Source organism: Thermobia domestica, chromosome 3, assembly GCF_964235325.1.
Source record: "Thermobia domestica chromosome 3, izTheDome1.hap1.1, whole genome shotgun sequence".
NCBI classification, from domain to species: Eukaryota; Metazoa; Arthropoda; class Insecta; order Zygentoma; family Lepismatidae; genus Thermobia; species Thermobia domestica.
The window spans coordinates 124,958,532-124,973,654 of NC_137456.1; the positions used below are offsets into that span (position 1 = coordinate 124,958,532).

At 36.0% G+C, this 15,123-nt stretch overlaps 1 protein-coding gene across 1 annotated transcript in view; it reads left to right on the forward strand.

The window, feature by feature from the left end:
- The first annotated feature begins 3,128 nt into the window (after positions 1–3,128).
- PolD1 (DNA polymerase delta 1, catalytic subunit) overlaps positions 3,129–15,123 on the forward strand; it is a 75,599-nt gene continuing 63,604 nt past the window's right edge. The window contains exons 1-3 of the mRNA XM_081751628.1: positions 3,129–3,279; positions 9,307–9,416; positions 14,292–14,403. Of these exons, the coding sequence (XP_081607754.1) occupies positions 9,352–9,416; positions 14,292–14,403 (177 nt within the window). The 5' untranslated portion in view covers positions 3,129–3,279; positions 9,307–9,351. The remainder of the gene's footprint in view (positions 3,280–9,306; positions 9,417–14,291; positions 14,404–15,123) is intronic.

A 15,123-nucleotide genomic window follows, 5' to 3' on the forward strand; every position in this document is an offset into this window, starting at 1 on the left:
GGTCATTGACCCCTGGCCAGGTCATTGACCTTTCACCCCGGTCATAAAAGAAAGTGAGGATGAGTCATTCGCGCAAACGCGGGGGCCTACTACTCTTGTTAGCTCCTTACTTTTCAATTGGGCCTTTACAGTTAAATGAAAGACATGGTTACAGTCTTATTGAGGCCACATCCTGTTGATGGTTGAAATATCTCCTACCCCAATCCCACTTTTAGTTTTGGGATGCGGTACTCTTTTTAAAATTCCTCTTAACTGAAATGAACAAAGTTGTTGTTTCTTTCCATCTTCCCCCTCCCTCCCACTCTTTCTCTTTTATTACTATTGAGGTCTTATATTCAATGTCTTCAATTTCAAAGTTAGTTTGTGTTAGGTTAGTGCTGGCTGAAAGAAGTTGTTCGTGTGCTCTTTGCGGTTGTTATTTCATCGTGTGTTAGTTTTTCGTGTGTTAATTATCATATTCTCACGTTCACAGTTTGTGAGTTAACGTTACGACACAATGAGTGATGAACGGAAAAGGAAAGCGTGTGATGGTACTCCAGAGAAGCGAAAAAAAGCGCGAGGAGATTCAAACCGAAAGTGGGAAACATTCGATCAAAAATATAGATCGGAGTGGGAAAGTGACTTAAAATTTAAGGGGTGGTTACGTCCTGTAAAGGAAAACCCGGGGAAAGCATTCTGTGTTGCCTGTAATGCGGAGTTAGCAGCAAAACGTAGTGTGCTTGAAAAACATTCTGAATCTGCAAAACACACAAATCGTGTTAAAACAGTAGGGCATAAACAGAAATCTATAACCCAATGTTTTGCAAGTGCGGAATCAAATCCCGACGCAAAAGTAAAGAGAGCAGAAATATTGTGGGCAGCTTTCATGGCAGAACACAATATTCCTATGCGGGTTGGAGAGCATCTCGTAAAAGTGGCAGCGGCTGCATGTAAATGTAAGACAGCCGAATCCGTAAAGTTTGGAAGAACAAAAGCCACTAATATAATTAAAAACGTCATTGGGAAATGCCACTTCGATGACATAGCACAACAACTACGGAAATCGAAGTTTAGTGTAATAATTGATGAATCTACGGACATTGGTAGCATTAAAACTTTAGCGGTGTGCGTAAGGTTCTTTGACGAGGAGCTAAAACGGGTGGACACAAAGTTCTGGAAACTTGTCCAGGTTTTCACTGGAAGTGATCCCGCTTCTGCACTCGTAGGAGCAACGGCTGACCGTCTATTTGAAGAGCTCATGCAAACCTTTATTGATGCTCAGATCCCGGAAGAGAACATAGTTGGATTTGCGAGCGATGGCTGCAACGTAATGTTTGGTAGGGGAAATTCCGTTGCAAGCAAACTCAAAGAACGTCTTCCAGGACTGATCACAATGAAGTGTATTTGCCATTCTTTGCATTTGTGCGCGAACGAAGCTACTAAAAAACTGCCATTTTCTTGTGAACAGTTAGGTCGTGACGTTTACAATTATTTTAAGCATAGTAGTAAACGGCAAGCCCAACTTCAAGAATTTCAAGAATTTTTAAACTTAGACCCGCACAAAATGTTAAGGCCATCTCAAACAAGATGGCTATCTCTGATTCAAGTGATAGAAAGACTTTTGGAGCAGTGGGAAGCACTTCGGTCATTTTTTATTGAACGCTCATTCGAAGGAGATGAAAAGGCGGACTTTATTCTACATCAAATGAACTCTCCAGAAACAAAACTCTTTCTGTTGTTTTTGAAATTTACATTGCCCAAGTTTACAAATGCTAACAAGCTCTTTCAAAGCGAAAAAGTTGTTGTGAGTGCTCTTCACACTAAAATGTCCGATTTATATTTATCGATACTTTCGATGTATATGGATCCCATTAAATTGAAGCGACTTGATCTTCAGCAAATTGATCCTATGGATGAAAGACTTTTTCAACCCTTAATGAACGTTTATGTTGGGGTGGAAGTACACAATCAACTAGGGACAGTGCTCAAAAGCCATGAAAATATTAATGATTTCAAGCGAAGGTGCAGGGATTTCTACATTGCAGCCTGCTTAGAAATTAAAAAGAGATTCGATTTTGGGGACGAAATTCTTTCAAAATTATCATGGCTAACTCCCGGTATCGCGCTGAAGATAGATCAGTCACGACCATTATCTATTACGCCTCTTCTATCTAAACTTCCTCGTATAGTTGATGCTAATGATCTTGATCTGCAGCAAAAACTAGACGATCAATGGCGAAAGCTGCCGTATTCTAATCTTCCCGAAGACATGATTTCTTCTGATGTGGATAATTTTTGGCTAACCATTCGAAATAGTGAGGATTTGCTTAGAGAGCGTGAATTTGAAGAATTAGGAAAATTTGCTCTTGACGTACTTATATTTCCTCATTCCAGTGCTTCATGTGAACGGATTTTTTCGAAAATAAATTTGATGAAGACAAAAACAAGAAACAAACTAATCACGTCGACAATAAACGGTCTTCTTTTGACATCGGAGTGCGTAAAACAAACTGGTTGTAATAAATTCCAACCAACAGAACGAATGCTGGCCTCAATGACAAAAGCTTCATTGTATGCCCCTTCGACTTCATCTGCAATTCCGGAGGAGGAAGTGGAAGATATTGAATTTGAAGTCGAGTTTTGAAAATCTGAACAGTTGTGTAAATATTTGTGTAGATATGTGAACGTGTGTGTATATATACTGTATATATATGTATGCCTATGTTATGTGTTGTATAGACTATAGACTAAACAAGTTTTCATATTTGGTTTTCATCATATATCGAGGACTCCAATCAAGGTTCTTATTTTTAGGTAAGTAAACTATTTTGTTTAAGTACGTTAAATCAATTTACTTTACAAAATAAATTTTGCACAATAATAATAATAATAATAATAATAATAATAATAATAATAATAATAATAATAATAATAATAATAATAATAATAATAATAATAATAATAATAAATTTCACATTATTATTATTATTATTATTATTATTATTATTATTATTATTATTATTATTATTATTATTATTATTATTATTATTATTATTATTATTATTAAAAATATTAAGCCTAGCATAATTTTCTAGTAAATAGCATAATTCTGAGCAACAACTAGCATAATATTCCGTGAAATAGTTGGCAACGCTGGCCAGAGGTGGGATGTTTCCCGCGCGAAATTTAGTATGTTACATCTGGAATTGTTAGTGTTCTGATATACAATCTTTAGAAATTTCAAGATATTGTTATTTTTGGTACTTCGAGATAAAAAAAGAGACGTATTATTGGCTATAGGTATGTGTACTTCATCTTAATTCGTATACATATTTATACTAGTATTTTTGTCCTCATATTGTACATTCGGGAAGCATCCGAACACGAATAGATTAAGGATATGGGCACCTACTTAGATTTAAGTTAAGCTTGCATTCCTTCGTGAGAATAGTATCCTTATCTTTTCTATGTGCTGCTTTTGCTGGCGCATGCTGATACTCATTTTGAGGGACGTCAGCAGAATAAAAGTTCGGGTAAATATTACAAATCACTCATACGTTGCAGGTTTAATTTCGACGCACCATATTTTGGAAGTTCTATAGGTAAAATTGAATTATTTGTATGAAAAGACAATTTTCATAATGAAGCTATTTTCTGCAGGCAAAAGAATTAAATACGAAGTAATACAGCTGTATTTTAGGTTTACAAGTGCAGGGTTACTGCTGCAAAATCATTACAAGTTCTTTACGATGGATGAAATTAGTGAGTGCATTTGAAAGATGACTCTTAGATGCAATTTTTCAGCGGCAGCGTATTTCTGCACTGTGTACAGAAGCTGTCATGCAGTTTTACTACACGGATCCAAAGTATAAGTAGTAGTTGAAGTAGGGGTAGCAGTAGGAGTTGAAACGGGTTAGAAGCCCCTCAGGGGTTCGTTGGGTTCTGTTCTCGACATAAAATGGGCAAATTAAAGACTTCCCTAAATTTTTTTGGGCCTTGTACAATCCGTGGATCCGTATAGTAAAACTGCACCGAAGCTGTATTTTATAGTTTCTCCCCGAATCTTGCTCGTAAGATCTGTGTTACTTCACAAACTATATAGCTGAACGAGCGAAGGGAATTTGAAGCCCCGCAAGGCTCGTTGTTTTCTGCCTTGATTATAAGTTAGGAGTCATGAAACGAGGTGGGGGAGATTCTAAATGCCATTCTTTCATGTTTACAAGTGAAGCGTTACTAGTATGATACCATGACAAGTGCTACTGAAACTCGTATCATTGCAAAAACAACTTCTTTTCACTACCCTTTCTTACGCTCGTGGCCGCTATCGCTGACGCGCCTGTGCCATTCGGTCGCACCCCTCGCTATCATGCGTGCCCACAAGCTTCGCCCTGTCAGACTCGGTTAGATAACATTCGTGCTTCTCAGTGGCCACCTTTTTTTTTTTTTTTTTCACTGTAGTTTTTATGTCACATATTCGGAACTGTATCTATAGGCAAATCGTATAAAGATTGTAATTTTTTGAACACATATTTCTGGTGGCCCCATTAAATTTTATCTATGCCAAGTGAGATATATTCGTGTCGCCCCTGCATTTTTTTGGGGGGGACAATAAGAAGGAAATTAGTGAGAGTTATATTTTTTCTACTATATTTCGAGTGGTGCGTCCTAAGTAAACTTGTACGGCTCATGTTTTCTAGTCCCGTTTAGATATATATTTTCTTTGCCCCTGCCTGTTCATTGAGTACAGGTTTTTAATATGACTGCAAATTTACATGCTGAAAGCAATATGCTTATGTACTTACGCCATTAATATGGTTACTCGTCGGAAAAACTACTTACCTGTGCTAGTTTATCACTACAAACTAGTATTGCATCTACTTCGGTCTAGAGTAGGGCAAAGCTGAGGAAGTGCGTAACTGAAAGTGGGTATGCGCATAAAACAGTACCTTATGAAAATAACATACTCAGCTTTTAAAAGAGTAGAAAATATAAATAAGAGGTCTAATATATTAGAGGAGTGTTAGTTGTGTTAATTTCAATGGTCCTCTGCTAATTATGTTAGAACTGTTAATTTCCTCTCGTATTCCTACAATGTATGTAATATGCTTGCTAACTCATATGAAAACGATTTTTCATGTAAATAACACACAACATTCAGGGTAGAGTAAAATAGTGGATAATTACTGCAAATGGTGCATCGAAACAAAAATTTAGGAAAAGTTAATGCGGATTGATTATACGGATTCATACATAAATTCATGAAATATGTACTTCTTTCTGTCTGCATTCATTTTTTATAGCTTCAGTAATCACTTTTGGGGTGAGCACTTGCATTCTCCGATACAGATTCTTTTTAAGAGGCTCATGCAAAATCACCAGCCGAACTGTGGTTTGTGGCCACTAAAAAGCATGACTGCTAGTGAGGGCAGGAGTACAGCAGAGGGACCTGAGCGGAAGCGACAACGTGCGTCCGTGTGGATCAGGCGCGTCAGCGATGGTGAATATATATATATATATATAAACAAACGAGGATTATGGACTGCTTTCACAATACAAAGAAATATGATTCGTCCCTTCATTGACACTTTCACTTACAAATCAAATCGAAAGAAGAAAAAACACTTTTGCCATTCTCCACATTTTACCACTCTTTCCTGCTGATGATTTATAACAACTTCAGAAATTTGTGAGGACTTCATGGGCACTTGAATGGTTCAGCTTTTTCACTATTCATCTTCTTATACCCTGAGTCAGTTTCCTTCACTGTATATACCGAGTCAGTTTCCTTCACTTTATATACCGAGTCAGTTTCCATCACTCAGCTGTACCCAATAACTACATAAAGGAGAATGTGTGCAACATGTTAGATTTCGATTTCTGACAAATCCTTGTCGGACGTAACAACAGAACGTACTTTGATTATTCACTTACTAGTCTATTACAATATTATAACTAATTTATTCTGTAAATTTTAGAAATTGTCCACCCGTCACTACTTACTTTATGGACGAATACATGCATCCAGGTTCAATTTTCATTAGTGTATTTTCACATACGTACACATTGCAGAGGTAAGAACACACTATATTTTTATTATTTACATACTACTCTATTAAAGAATTATTACAAATCTGTGGATCCGTATAAGCAATCTGCACTGAAAAATTAGCAGAATTAGACATAATTTAAGCACCACTGAGGTAAGATCTTCACTGTAGGGCGAATGATAAGGGAGAAAAACAAACTTAAATTCTGGAGTACATGAAGACAGATATTGAAGCCGTATTACATAAACTGACTTAATAGTATAATATTTCAAACCCACTCTTTTCAACTAAGCTAGGAAGTGAATGTTGCAATAATGCGGGGAAATACATAAATGTAGAGCGGAAGCACATAACACAGAAGCTTCATTTTAACCAAATATGGTTTAGGTTTACTTTATGAATGCAGTGTAATGTTTAAGATCTTACCTCTCACATGCTTAATAAGGTCGAGATACGAAATGCAAAGTGTGCTCTTTACCACGTAGTATTCTATAAGAAAGTCATGCACTTTATGAAGGCAGTGTACAAGTGATCACAGAGGTGTTGCAGTGGTGTACCACACGCAAGGCAAGTAATTTTATGTCCTATGAAGTGTTGTTTCCACTATCCTCATTTATGCGTATAACCAACATCTGTGACGAGCATACTCCCTACGGACGCACCCCCTGCGTTGTTGCGCGTGCCCTTGCTGTGATCCTCGGTTTTGCTTTTGCTTTTGAGTATAGCACAAGTTTTTTTTTTTCTTTTTTTTTTTCATTTCATGTTTTATGCCATATATCCAAACATTGTATTTATACTCAGCTCTCTTAAAGACGGTCTGCACCCATTAATCCAACTCTTCCCTTAAGAAATGCTCTCTGAAGCAGTAAGAGTGCATTTCCTGTTAAGAAAAATTCATACTTCATGAATATAAGTATGGCCTCATAAAATGGGTTAGTACGGCGAAATGTAATTGTGGGCTCCGCCTCCAATCTCCCTCTCTTGAAGTTTATTTCCATAATACTTTATTCGGGAGTTGCTTATAATGCTGGTTGGAAAATTTGAAAAAAGAAGAGGAAGATTGAAAACGGGTGAGAAAGAACCTATATCATCCCTCGCAGTAAGGATTGATTGTTTTCCTTATTCTTTAGTAGTATGGGTTTAGCAATACTTAACTGTAAAGGCACTATTTTGCGCAGTAGTTCAATATAAAGGCATGAGAATTAACGAAGAACAAAGAAAGCATAAAAATAAGACATCTTTCTAAATAGAAATTACAAATGAAGGAGGGAAATGCAACAAGAGTGTTTATGAATAGAGCTTGGGATAGGCAGTATTTATTGTATTTATGGACTAGTTCCACAAATATAATAATGGTAGAAAATGAATATTTAGAAAGGCATTGGTGTGCGAACCAGGAGACATGGTAGGCAGTTGTTCTTCACCAGTTTGGTTAGTTGGTTTGGAATTTAACGTCTCTTTCAGCAGCAAAGCTTTCAAATGTGCATTTACATCTTAACGTAGAATCCGAACTATGTGAGCTCCCAGCAGAAATGGAACCCATGTATTCCTTGCCGAAGTCACGCATACTATTAGTATAGTCACAAGGGAGCGAGCTCCCTAGTTTTTGTTTTGTTTTGTTTGTAGTTGTTATTACCGGCAAAATATTTAAAATGTGCGGCGAGGTTAAGTGTCATAAAAAGTAATATACTGAACTTTTGACTTAATTCAAGACTTCGTTACACCGAACCAAAGATATATTTTATGAAGTTTGATAGTATTACGCGAAATGTATTTTGCAGAACTTTGTGCCCAAATGGAACCGAGGGAAATTGAAGTCGACTTTCTTTTTTCAGTGTTTTCCATACTTTTACTCCCGCAAACCTATTACGTTTACAGTTTCTAAAATACTATTACTTTTGCCCTCATTAATTAGGCTTTAGTTGCTGGAATAAGGTGCAGTCTGTTCATATTAATGTAATATTGGTTGTTAATATTATGGTGGAACAAAGGACGCTAACTGCTTGTGATGAAGGTACTTTCAAATAAACTTCTGATTGGAATTTCTTTATTTAGACTCAAGTGCAAAACGAGGAAGAAGCACTCCAAGCAGCAAGTAAAACTGTCCTTGAACACCCACTCAGAATTGAAAGCTAGTTTATCATATTAGAGGATGTCTATCAGAAAACGGTCATGAAAGAAGAAAAAAGTCACGATTTTTTATCTGTACAAATATGAGTAGAAACTGGAAAATTTTGTTGTATAAAACGACAAAATTCACCACAAAAAGTGTCTATAGTCAGCTTCAGACACTTCCAAATCGCAAGCAAAGCACGCTTCTATCGCGTGCATGAAAATTCGGCTTAATTCGCTCTTTAGATTATCCTTCATCTAGCATTATTAAGCTTGGTGGGCTTAAAAATTTTGTAGATTGGTGAAGGAAAGATCACGAAATTTCATTTTGGAATTTTAGTAGACATCCTGTATATAGATCTTTAGATATGGATGCGCCAGAGGGTTGACAAGTTTCAAGAGCTCGAGGTTCAAAATTTATACTTTCTTTTCCGCTCGTTATGCAGATACGATTTCTTAGGTGATTTAACTTTATCTGTTTCATCTTTTGGAAATTAAAATTAAATTATACTAGATTAGCAATTGCAAATTTGCAAAACATGTCTTTATCGTGTAATTTACGTATTAAGTATATTCAGAAAGTACCAAAAAGAAAAAAAAAAATGATAGAAGTAGTAACGGAGCTAAGTCATGTGTGAAGCAAATAAATAGATATTACGTATTTGTATAGTCAGCTCATAATTTTATACCATGATATAATACGCGAATTTACTTAGTCGGAGCAGCCATGAATTAGTGATGCCTAGCGTGGAAACATACAGGATGACTTATTTAGCAGTCTCTTACATTTATTTGTCTCATATTAATCCGATAGTTTATATTCAGGATAGTATTATTTTAAAGCAAGGACTTTTTATAACTTTGGAAGTTTTAAGGTCAACTGTGTCAGATCGAATCTTGACAGAAGTGATAGGTACTTTGATTATTAGGTCTTTACAGAAGGCTTCATATGTTTATCGTCATTCTTTGTCGACTCAGACAGATGTAGCATAAGAAACCCATCGTAAATTTCTGTGGCGAATGAGAGCAGGACTTTATTGAATAGAATACATATAATTTTGTTTTTCTCAGCCGGATCTAGTTACAGTTGTTATTCTGTAATATGTTCTCTAATTTTGTGTTTATTATCATGATTTGAAATTGTCACCTATGAATATTTGTTTTTCAGTAAATTTAATTGCTGCCAGATCCAGTAAATTTTGCCTAAACAAGGATGAATTCGAAGAGGAAACAGTTTCCTTCAAAAGGAAACCCGCAAAACATAAGTAAGAAAGTGAGGTAAGTTAATAGAAGATTTCTTACCTTTGATCAGTATTATTTATCACCTTTACAGACATATAGTCAGGTCGATTTGTACAATGTCCTCTTTTCGTAATTATTTAATTTTGAAAAGATTACGGTGAATCTTCATTCTGTATGTTGAAATCAGTTCTCAGTACTAATTTATATAATATTATTCATAAAATTACGATCAGTTCAAAATTTTTAAAACTCTGACCAATACATTATAAATTTTATCCAATGTAATTTTGTTACCGTAATGCATACCTTGTAATTTTGCATATACTATTTTGTGCAGATTCTTTCACTTTGATGTGAAGTTTTAGATTATCGTAGAACGTTAAAATATTTATCTTAATACGAGCTAAGTAAAGCGTTGTTTCCTCCATAAATCATGGTCACATGATTACAGCCTAAAATCGGAAGATTGGCATAAAATTAGTAGATGAAGCGATATTAATCAGTTCTTGTATTATCACCAATGTTGTAATAGCAGTGGTATCTGTTCAAGAATTTATCCAGTTGAAATGACAGAAAATCAATTAAAGTGAGCTCCGAATAGGTCTCATTCCAATTAAAGTTTAGAATACCACCGAAGGCAATTTTTAGATAGCATTCTGACTAGTAGATCGTAATATTATTCAAAACCATTTCCAAAAATCTGTTCAGTCGAATCTTCCAAAGTTAATACAGCATGAGGGATTCGTATACTGCTTTCCGAAATGTTAAGCGTAGTCTAGGCTTGGATCATAGTATCTATGAATTTTCTCGATTTTGCATGTTTACAAAATTTGAAGATATTTTCATTATCAATTACACATATTGGTTACGGTTCACTTTCTATAAAAGATAATGACTTAACTGCCTATTGACACACACGCTGTGACTTCTATCCTTACGCTGTATTACGTTGCAGCGCGGTGTATTACGTTGACTTCCATCCTTACGACAGAGCACAAGCAATGCTCTCTCTAGCAATGTTAGTGGCTAGAGCGCACGTCTCTGATGCACAAGGTCCCGGGTTGTCTTTATTTATTAGGTGGAAGGACAACACTGGATGCATTGTGGTAGTTAGGATTCCACCTTAAAGTGTAGGTCAATGTCTCGTATGGCCTCAGTACTGAAAAGGAACACTAACCTTCAACCCATGAAGACCGAAAGCAGAATCTAGAACTACAGTACAGTTACAACTAGTTTTACGAAAAGTAAGGGAAAAGAATAAACCAATATAAAAGGGAAAAGAATAAACCAATATATATCTCTTGAGCTAATGAGAAAGTACATAGAAACAAAGCTTGGGTTAAAAATAGAATAAAATGAAATCGTTGACAATCCATGCGCTGTCATATGCTAAAATACAGAAAATTTCAAAGAAAAATATAGAAATAATGAAATAGAGGTTTTCACTGGATCAGATAGGAAAACAGAAAAGGAAGTTCAATGCAAGTAAGAGGAAGAAAAATTTAGAAATATCAGATGGATATTTATGACAATCACTGAAGAGAAGAGGAGGTGACAGCCCAATATTTACACATGCAAATGGCAATAATAGGACTTTTTTTAAAAAAAAAAAAAAGTGGAGTGATTAAAATGAATAAATTTAGAAATACTAGATACAACGTGAAATTTTACTGTTCTTGAGAAGCCACCGTTTAGCAGAGCACCAACCGTACAGATGACGATGCATGAGCTTGAATTAATGGTCACGTAATTGGGATAACTTAGAGCAGCAATAGTCAGTAAGTAGAGGCTTATATGTGAAAGAGACTGCGGTGTTAAAAAGTTAATGTGGATTCTAAGGAAAATTTTCAATAATGTTTCTGTCTATTTCATTCTGCAGCAGAGAACAGACGACTTTGCTTTACAACTTAAAAAAAGTATTTTAAACCGGAAGTTTCCGTTCCTAAAGAAAGTTCTAGAAAATCTTAAATGCGTTACATGTCAGAATTGCTCAAGATTGAAATTATGCTATCGAAATAATCGATAAATCAGTGCTAATAGAGAACTGGAATGACATAGTAGTAGTAATTACTACTATGTAATTCGTACTTCCGATAAAAATTACCGAGATTGGAAACATACATATGGTTGCACACCTTGGCAGTCCCATTTTTAAAGCGATTTTCTTTGGAAAACAGATTTTACCCAATGGTTCGTAGCAAGTTTTGCAGGGCTTATGTATTAAATGACTGTGGAAGTTTCGCTCCCGTACTTTTTTAAAAACACATTCAATCCTAAATGTGCTACATATTTTATTGTAAAATGGACACTGTTTCAATGAAAATGACCGTAGATCTGTATCTGAAACATTTATAAATAAATAAAAGGAAAATTTTCCCAGTATTTGATTTTAAGGTAGAAAAAATAATAATTCGAGAAATTCCCAAAATAAATATTTGCCACAAAGTGAATTTTCTTTAGATATTTTCTTCTTTATAATAAAAATTAGGATATTTGAGTTCGAAATATGGATGTTTAATTGGTATTTTTAAAAGTTTGATCTTTTTTCTGAAAATAAAAAGTAAATACAAATTTTAAGAAAAATTTTCATAAAATTGCAACATCAGTATCTCATGGCAAAAAAATTCTAACATCTGTTGCTAATTAACCATGTAGTCCAATGTGTCAAAGAATTTTTAAGATTTTGAGTTTTTTTTTCTTTCTTTCGATAAATTTTCCAGACAAAAAAACAAAAAGTATCGTCACATCCAGACAGTTACGTACCAGTTATTTCATCCGAACGGCTTGAGTACTAAATCCTGATTTTCTTCTAACTAGAAATATGATCAAGAATATATATCCAAGGAACTTTCAAAAGTATGTGGTTAAGGGACATGAATATATCATGATAAATTGACTTTTAATTAGGATCCTTTTAACATAGTTTATGATTTTAAAGATTCGCATGTATTGATCGAAAATATCGTTATTGTAGTGTTAACTTACTAAATCTGTTATGTATACTTCTTAAAATTTTTGTGATATTTTTCCTTAAAATAATAATAGGATGGTAAGGCAATCACTAGTTATTTGATATGGTATATATTCATATTAGTCACTGAATACCTGTACTATGAGAGTTCTTGCTTCGTATTTACACATAGTGTAATTCATATTTGCATTTTTGTATATGGGACGTTCATTAAAGATTTCCCTTGACTGGTTGTAGTTAATGTAGAATACTGAAATTTTACATGTCTGTTCATACATATCTCTATAGGTTATGAAAAAAGTTTCCAAATATTTTCTGTGATACAGGCACTAAACTGAAAGAAGGTGTAACGATGGATTCAATTGAATCCCGAGCGATGATCAAATTTTTGTACGTGAAAGGTACACCAAAAAGAACATTTTAGGACGTGAAAGAACTTGGAAGCTCAGCTACGGAGAGGAAGCTTATCATATGCTGAAAAGCACTGGTATCGTCAGATCAAGTGTGATTGGATTTCCGTAGAAACAGTCACCATTCCAAGCCGACCTCAGTCTACCATTGATGAGGACACCATTGGGTAAGTGGAAGCCACTATCTTGGAGGATCGCCACATAATCATTTGCCAACTAGCTGAAGATGTCAAGATAAGTGTAGGGTGTGTGGAAAAAATAATCCATGACTATAATCCAGAGACTAAGGCCCAGTCAAAGTAATGGAAGCATGCTTATTCACTAACTCCAAAAAAGTCCCATGTCCAACCCTTAGCGGGCAAGGACATACAGTTTTATGAAATACTCATGGAGATCAACCCATCATGGAGATGATAGATTTGCTGCCGAAGGGTTCCACAATTATAGGGACGTACTATGCTTCACTGGTGCAGAAATTACGAGATACCATCAAAATTAAGAAAAATTGAATGCTGATTAAAGATGTCCGTATCCTTCAAGACAAAGCTCCAGTTCACAACTCGCATGTTGCCCAAAGAGAAGCACGATCTTACGAGTATAAAATCCTTTCCCATCTCCTATACTTTCCTGACCTTGAGCTCCTTCGTGGCTAAGCGTTTAGCAATATGCGCCTTTGGCGTGGGAGACCCGGGAGCTCATGTGGTTCGGATTCCACGTTAATCAGTAGGTCCACGTCTCATATAGCCTTGCTGCTGAACGGAACGTTAAACTCAACTCTCCTGACCTTGCACCATCTGACTTTCATCTTCCTAACTTGATTTCTGAGGTCAAGTCATAACTTCTGGAACAATCTGCGAACTTCTATAAACAAAGTCTCAACAACTGCATAAAGCGATGGGAAAAGTGTGTGGCCAATGGATATTCCTATGGAGAGAAGGACTAATGTCTATACCAAATTTCGTGTCTCTCAGTCAACGTAAGTAGGTCAGGGGTATCTTTAATGAACCATAGGTGTCCAAACTCGCGAGCCCGGCGCTCATGAGCTCGGCACTCGCGCTCAACCGGGCTCGGGCTCAATAATTGAGCGCGAGCCCGAGTGAGCCCGAGCCCCAAAGAAATAAGTGAGCGCGAGCCCAAGTGAGTGCGAGCCCAGTTGAGAGAAGTGAGCGCGAGTCCGAGTGAGCGCGAGCCCACTTGAGATTAGTGAGCGCGAACCCAATCGAGAGAAGTGAGTGCGAGCTCAGTTGAGAGAAGTGATCGCGAGTACTAGTGAGCGCGAGCCCAGTTGAGTGCGAGCGCGAGTGAGTGCGAGCCCAGTCAAAACAGATGAGCGCGAGCCCAGTAGAGACAGGTGAGCGCAAGCGCGAGCGAGCCCAGTGGAAAATGGCCATCTATGTAATGAACACTTCACGTAAATTACATAAAACATAGCAAAACGGAAAAATCTTGGAAAAAGCATTATGTTCTAATTTTTTTTTACTGTAATAATAATAATAATAATAATAATAATGTTTTTATTTTATAATTCAGGATGGATGAAGAAGATGAGGATTATGCGGGGACGTTTGAAGAACAGTTAGCCCTAATGGACCAAGTTGAAGCCGAAGCCAGTGAAATAGATTCGCAAGAGTTATTAGGGCAGGTAATTATATTGATCAGTCTTCAATTTTTCCTGTCACATGGCAGTAGTAATGAGTTTTTAAAGTTAAATCCAAGCCATTAAAGAAGATAATTAAATTCATGTTTGACTTTTCAGCATAAGCAGCATAATGTCCTTCCCGCAGGTCTAGTGGCTGACGCGTGCGCTTTAGTGCATGTGGTTCCGGGTTCGATTTCCGGTGGGAAAGCATTGTGGTGGTTCTGATTTAATCTTAAACTGTACATCTGCGTCTCATGTAACCACAGTCTTGAAAAAGAACGTTGAACTTCAATAAACATTTTTCAGCATGATATATATGATGTTCGTTCCAGAGTTTATGAAAATCCCTGAAAACTGTTCTGTGACGGAAAATAAGGTAGCATACTGTACTTAGCACTCGTTGAAAGTTTTTTTTTTTTTATTTTTTTTTTAAGTGAAGATAGTTTTCAGCACTGAGAAATGTATGACACATACCTATAATCTCTTGTGTGATTATTGAACCGCTTATGCATCCACCGGAAACTGACCCGTGTAATCAACTTTGAATGTGTTAGTGATTTTTTTAAAATTACTATTTTATACAATACTTCTATTTATAGGCAAAGAAAAAATACCCTAATCCTATCCTAACTATATATAAAACTACATGAGCTGACATAAATTATTGAGCACTTCCTGTAGGGCTTCAATGATGAAATTTGGCATGATTGTAGCTTTTCGGGA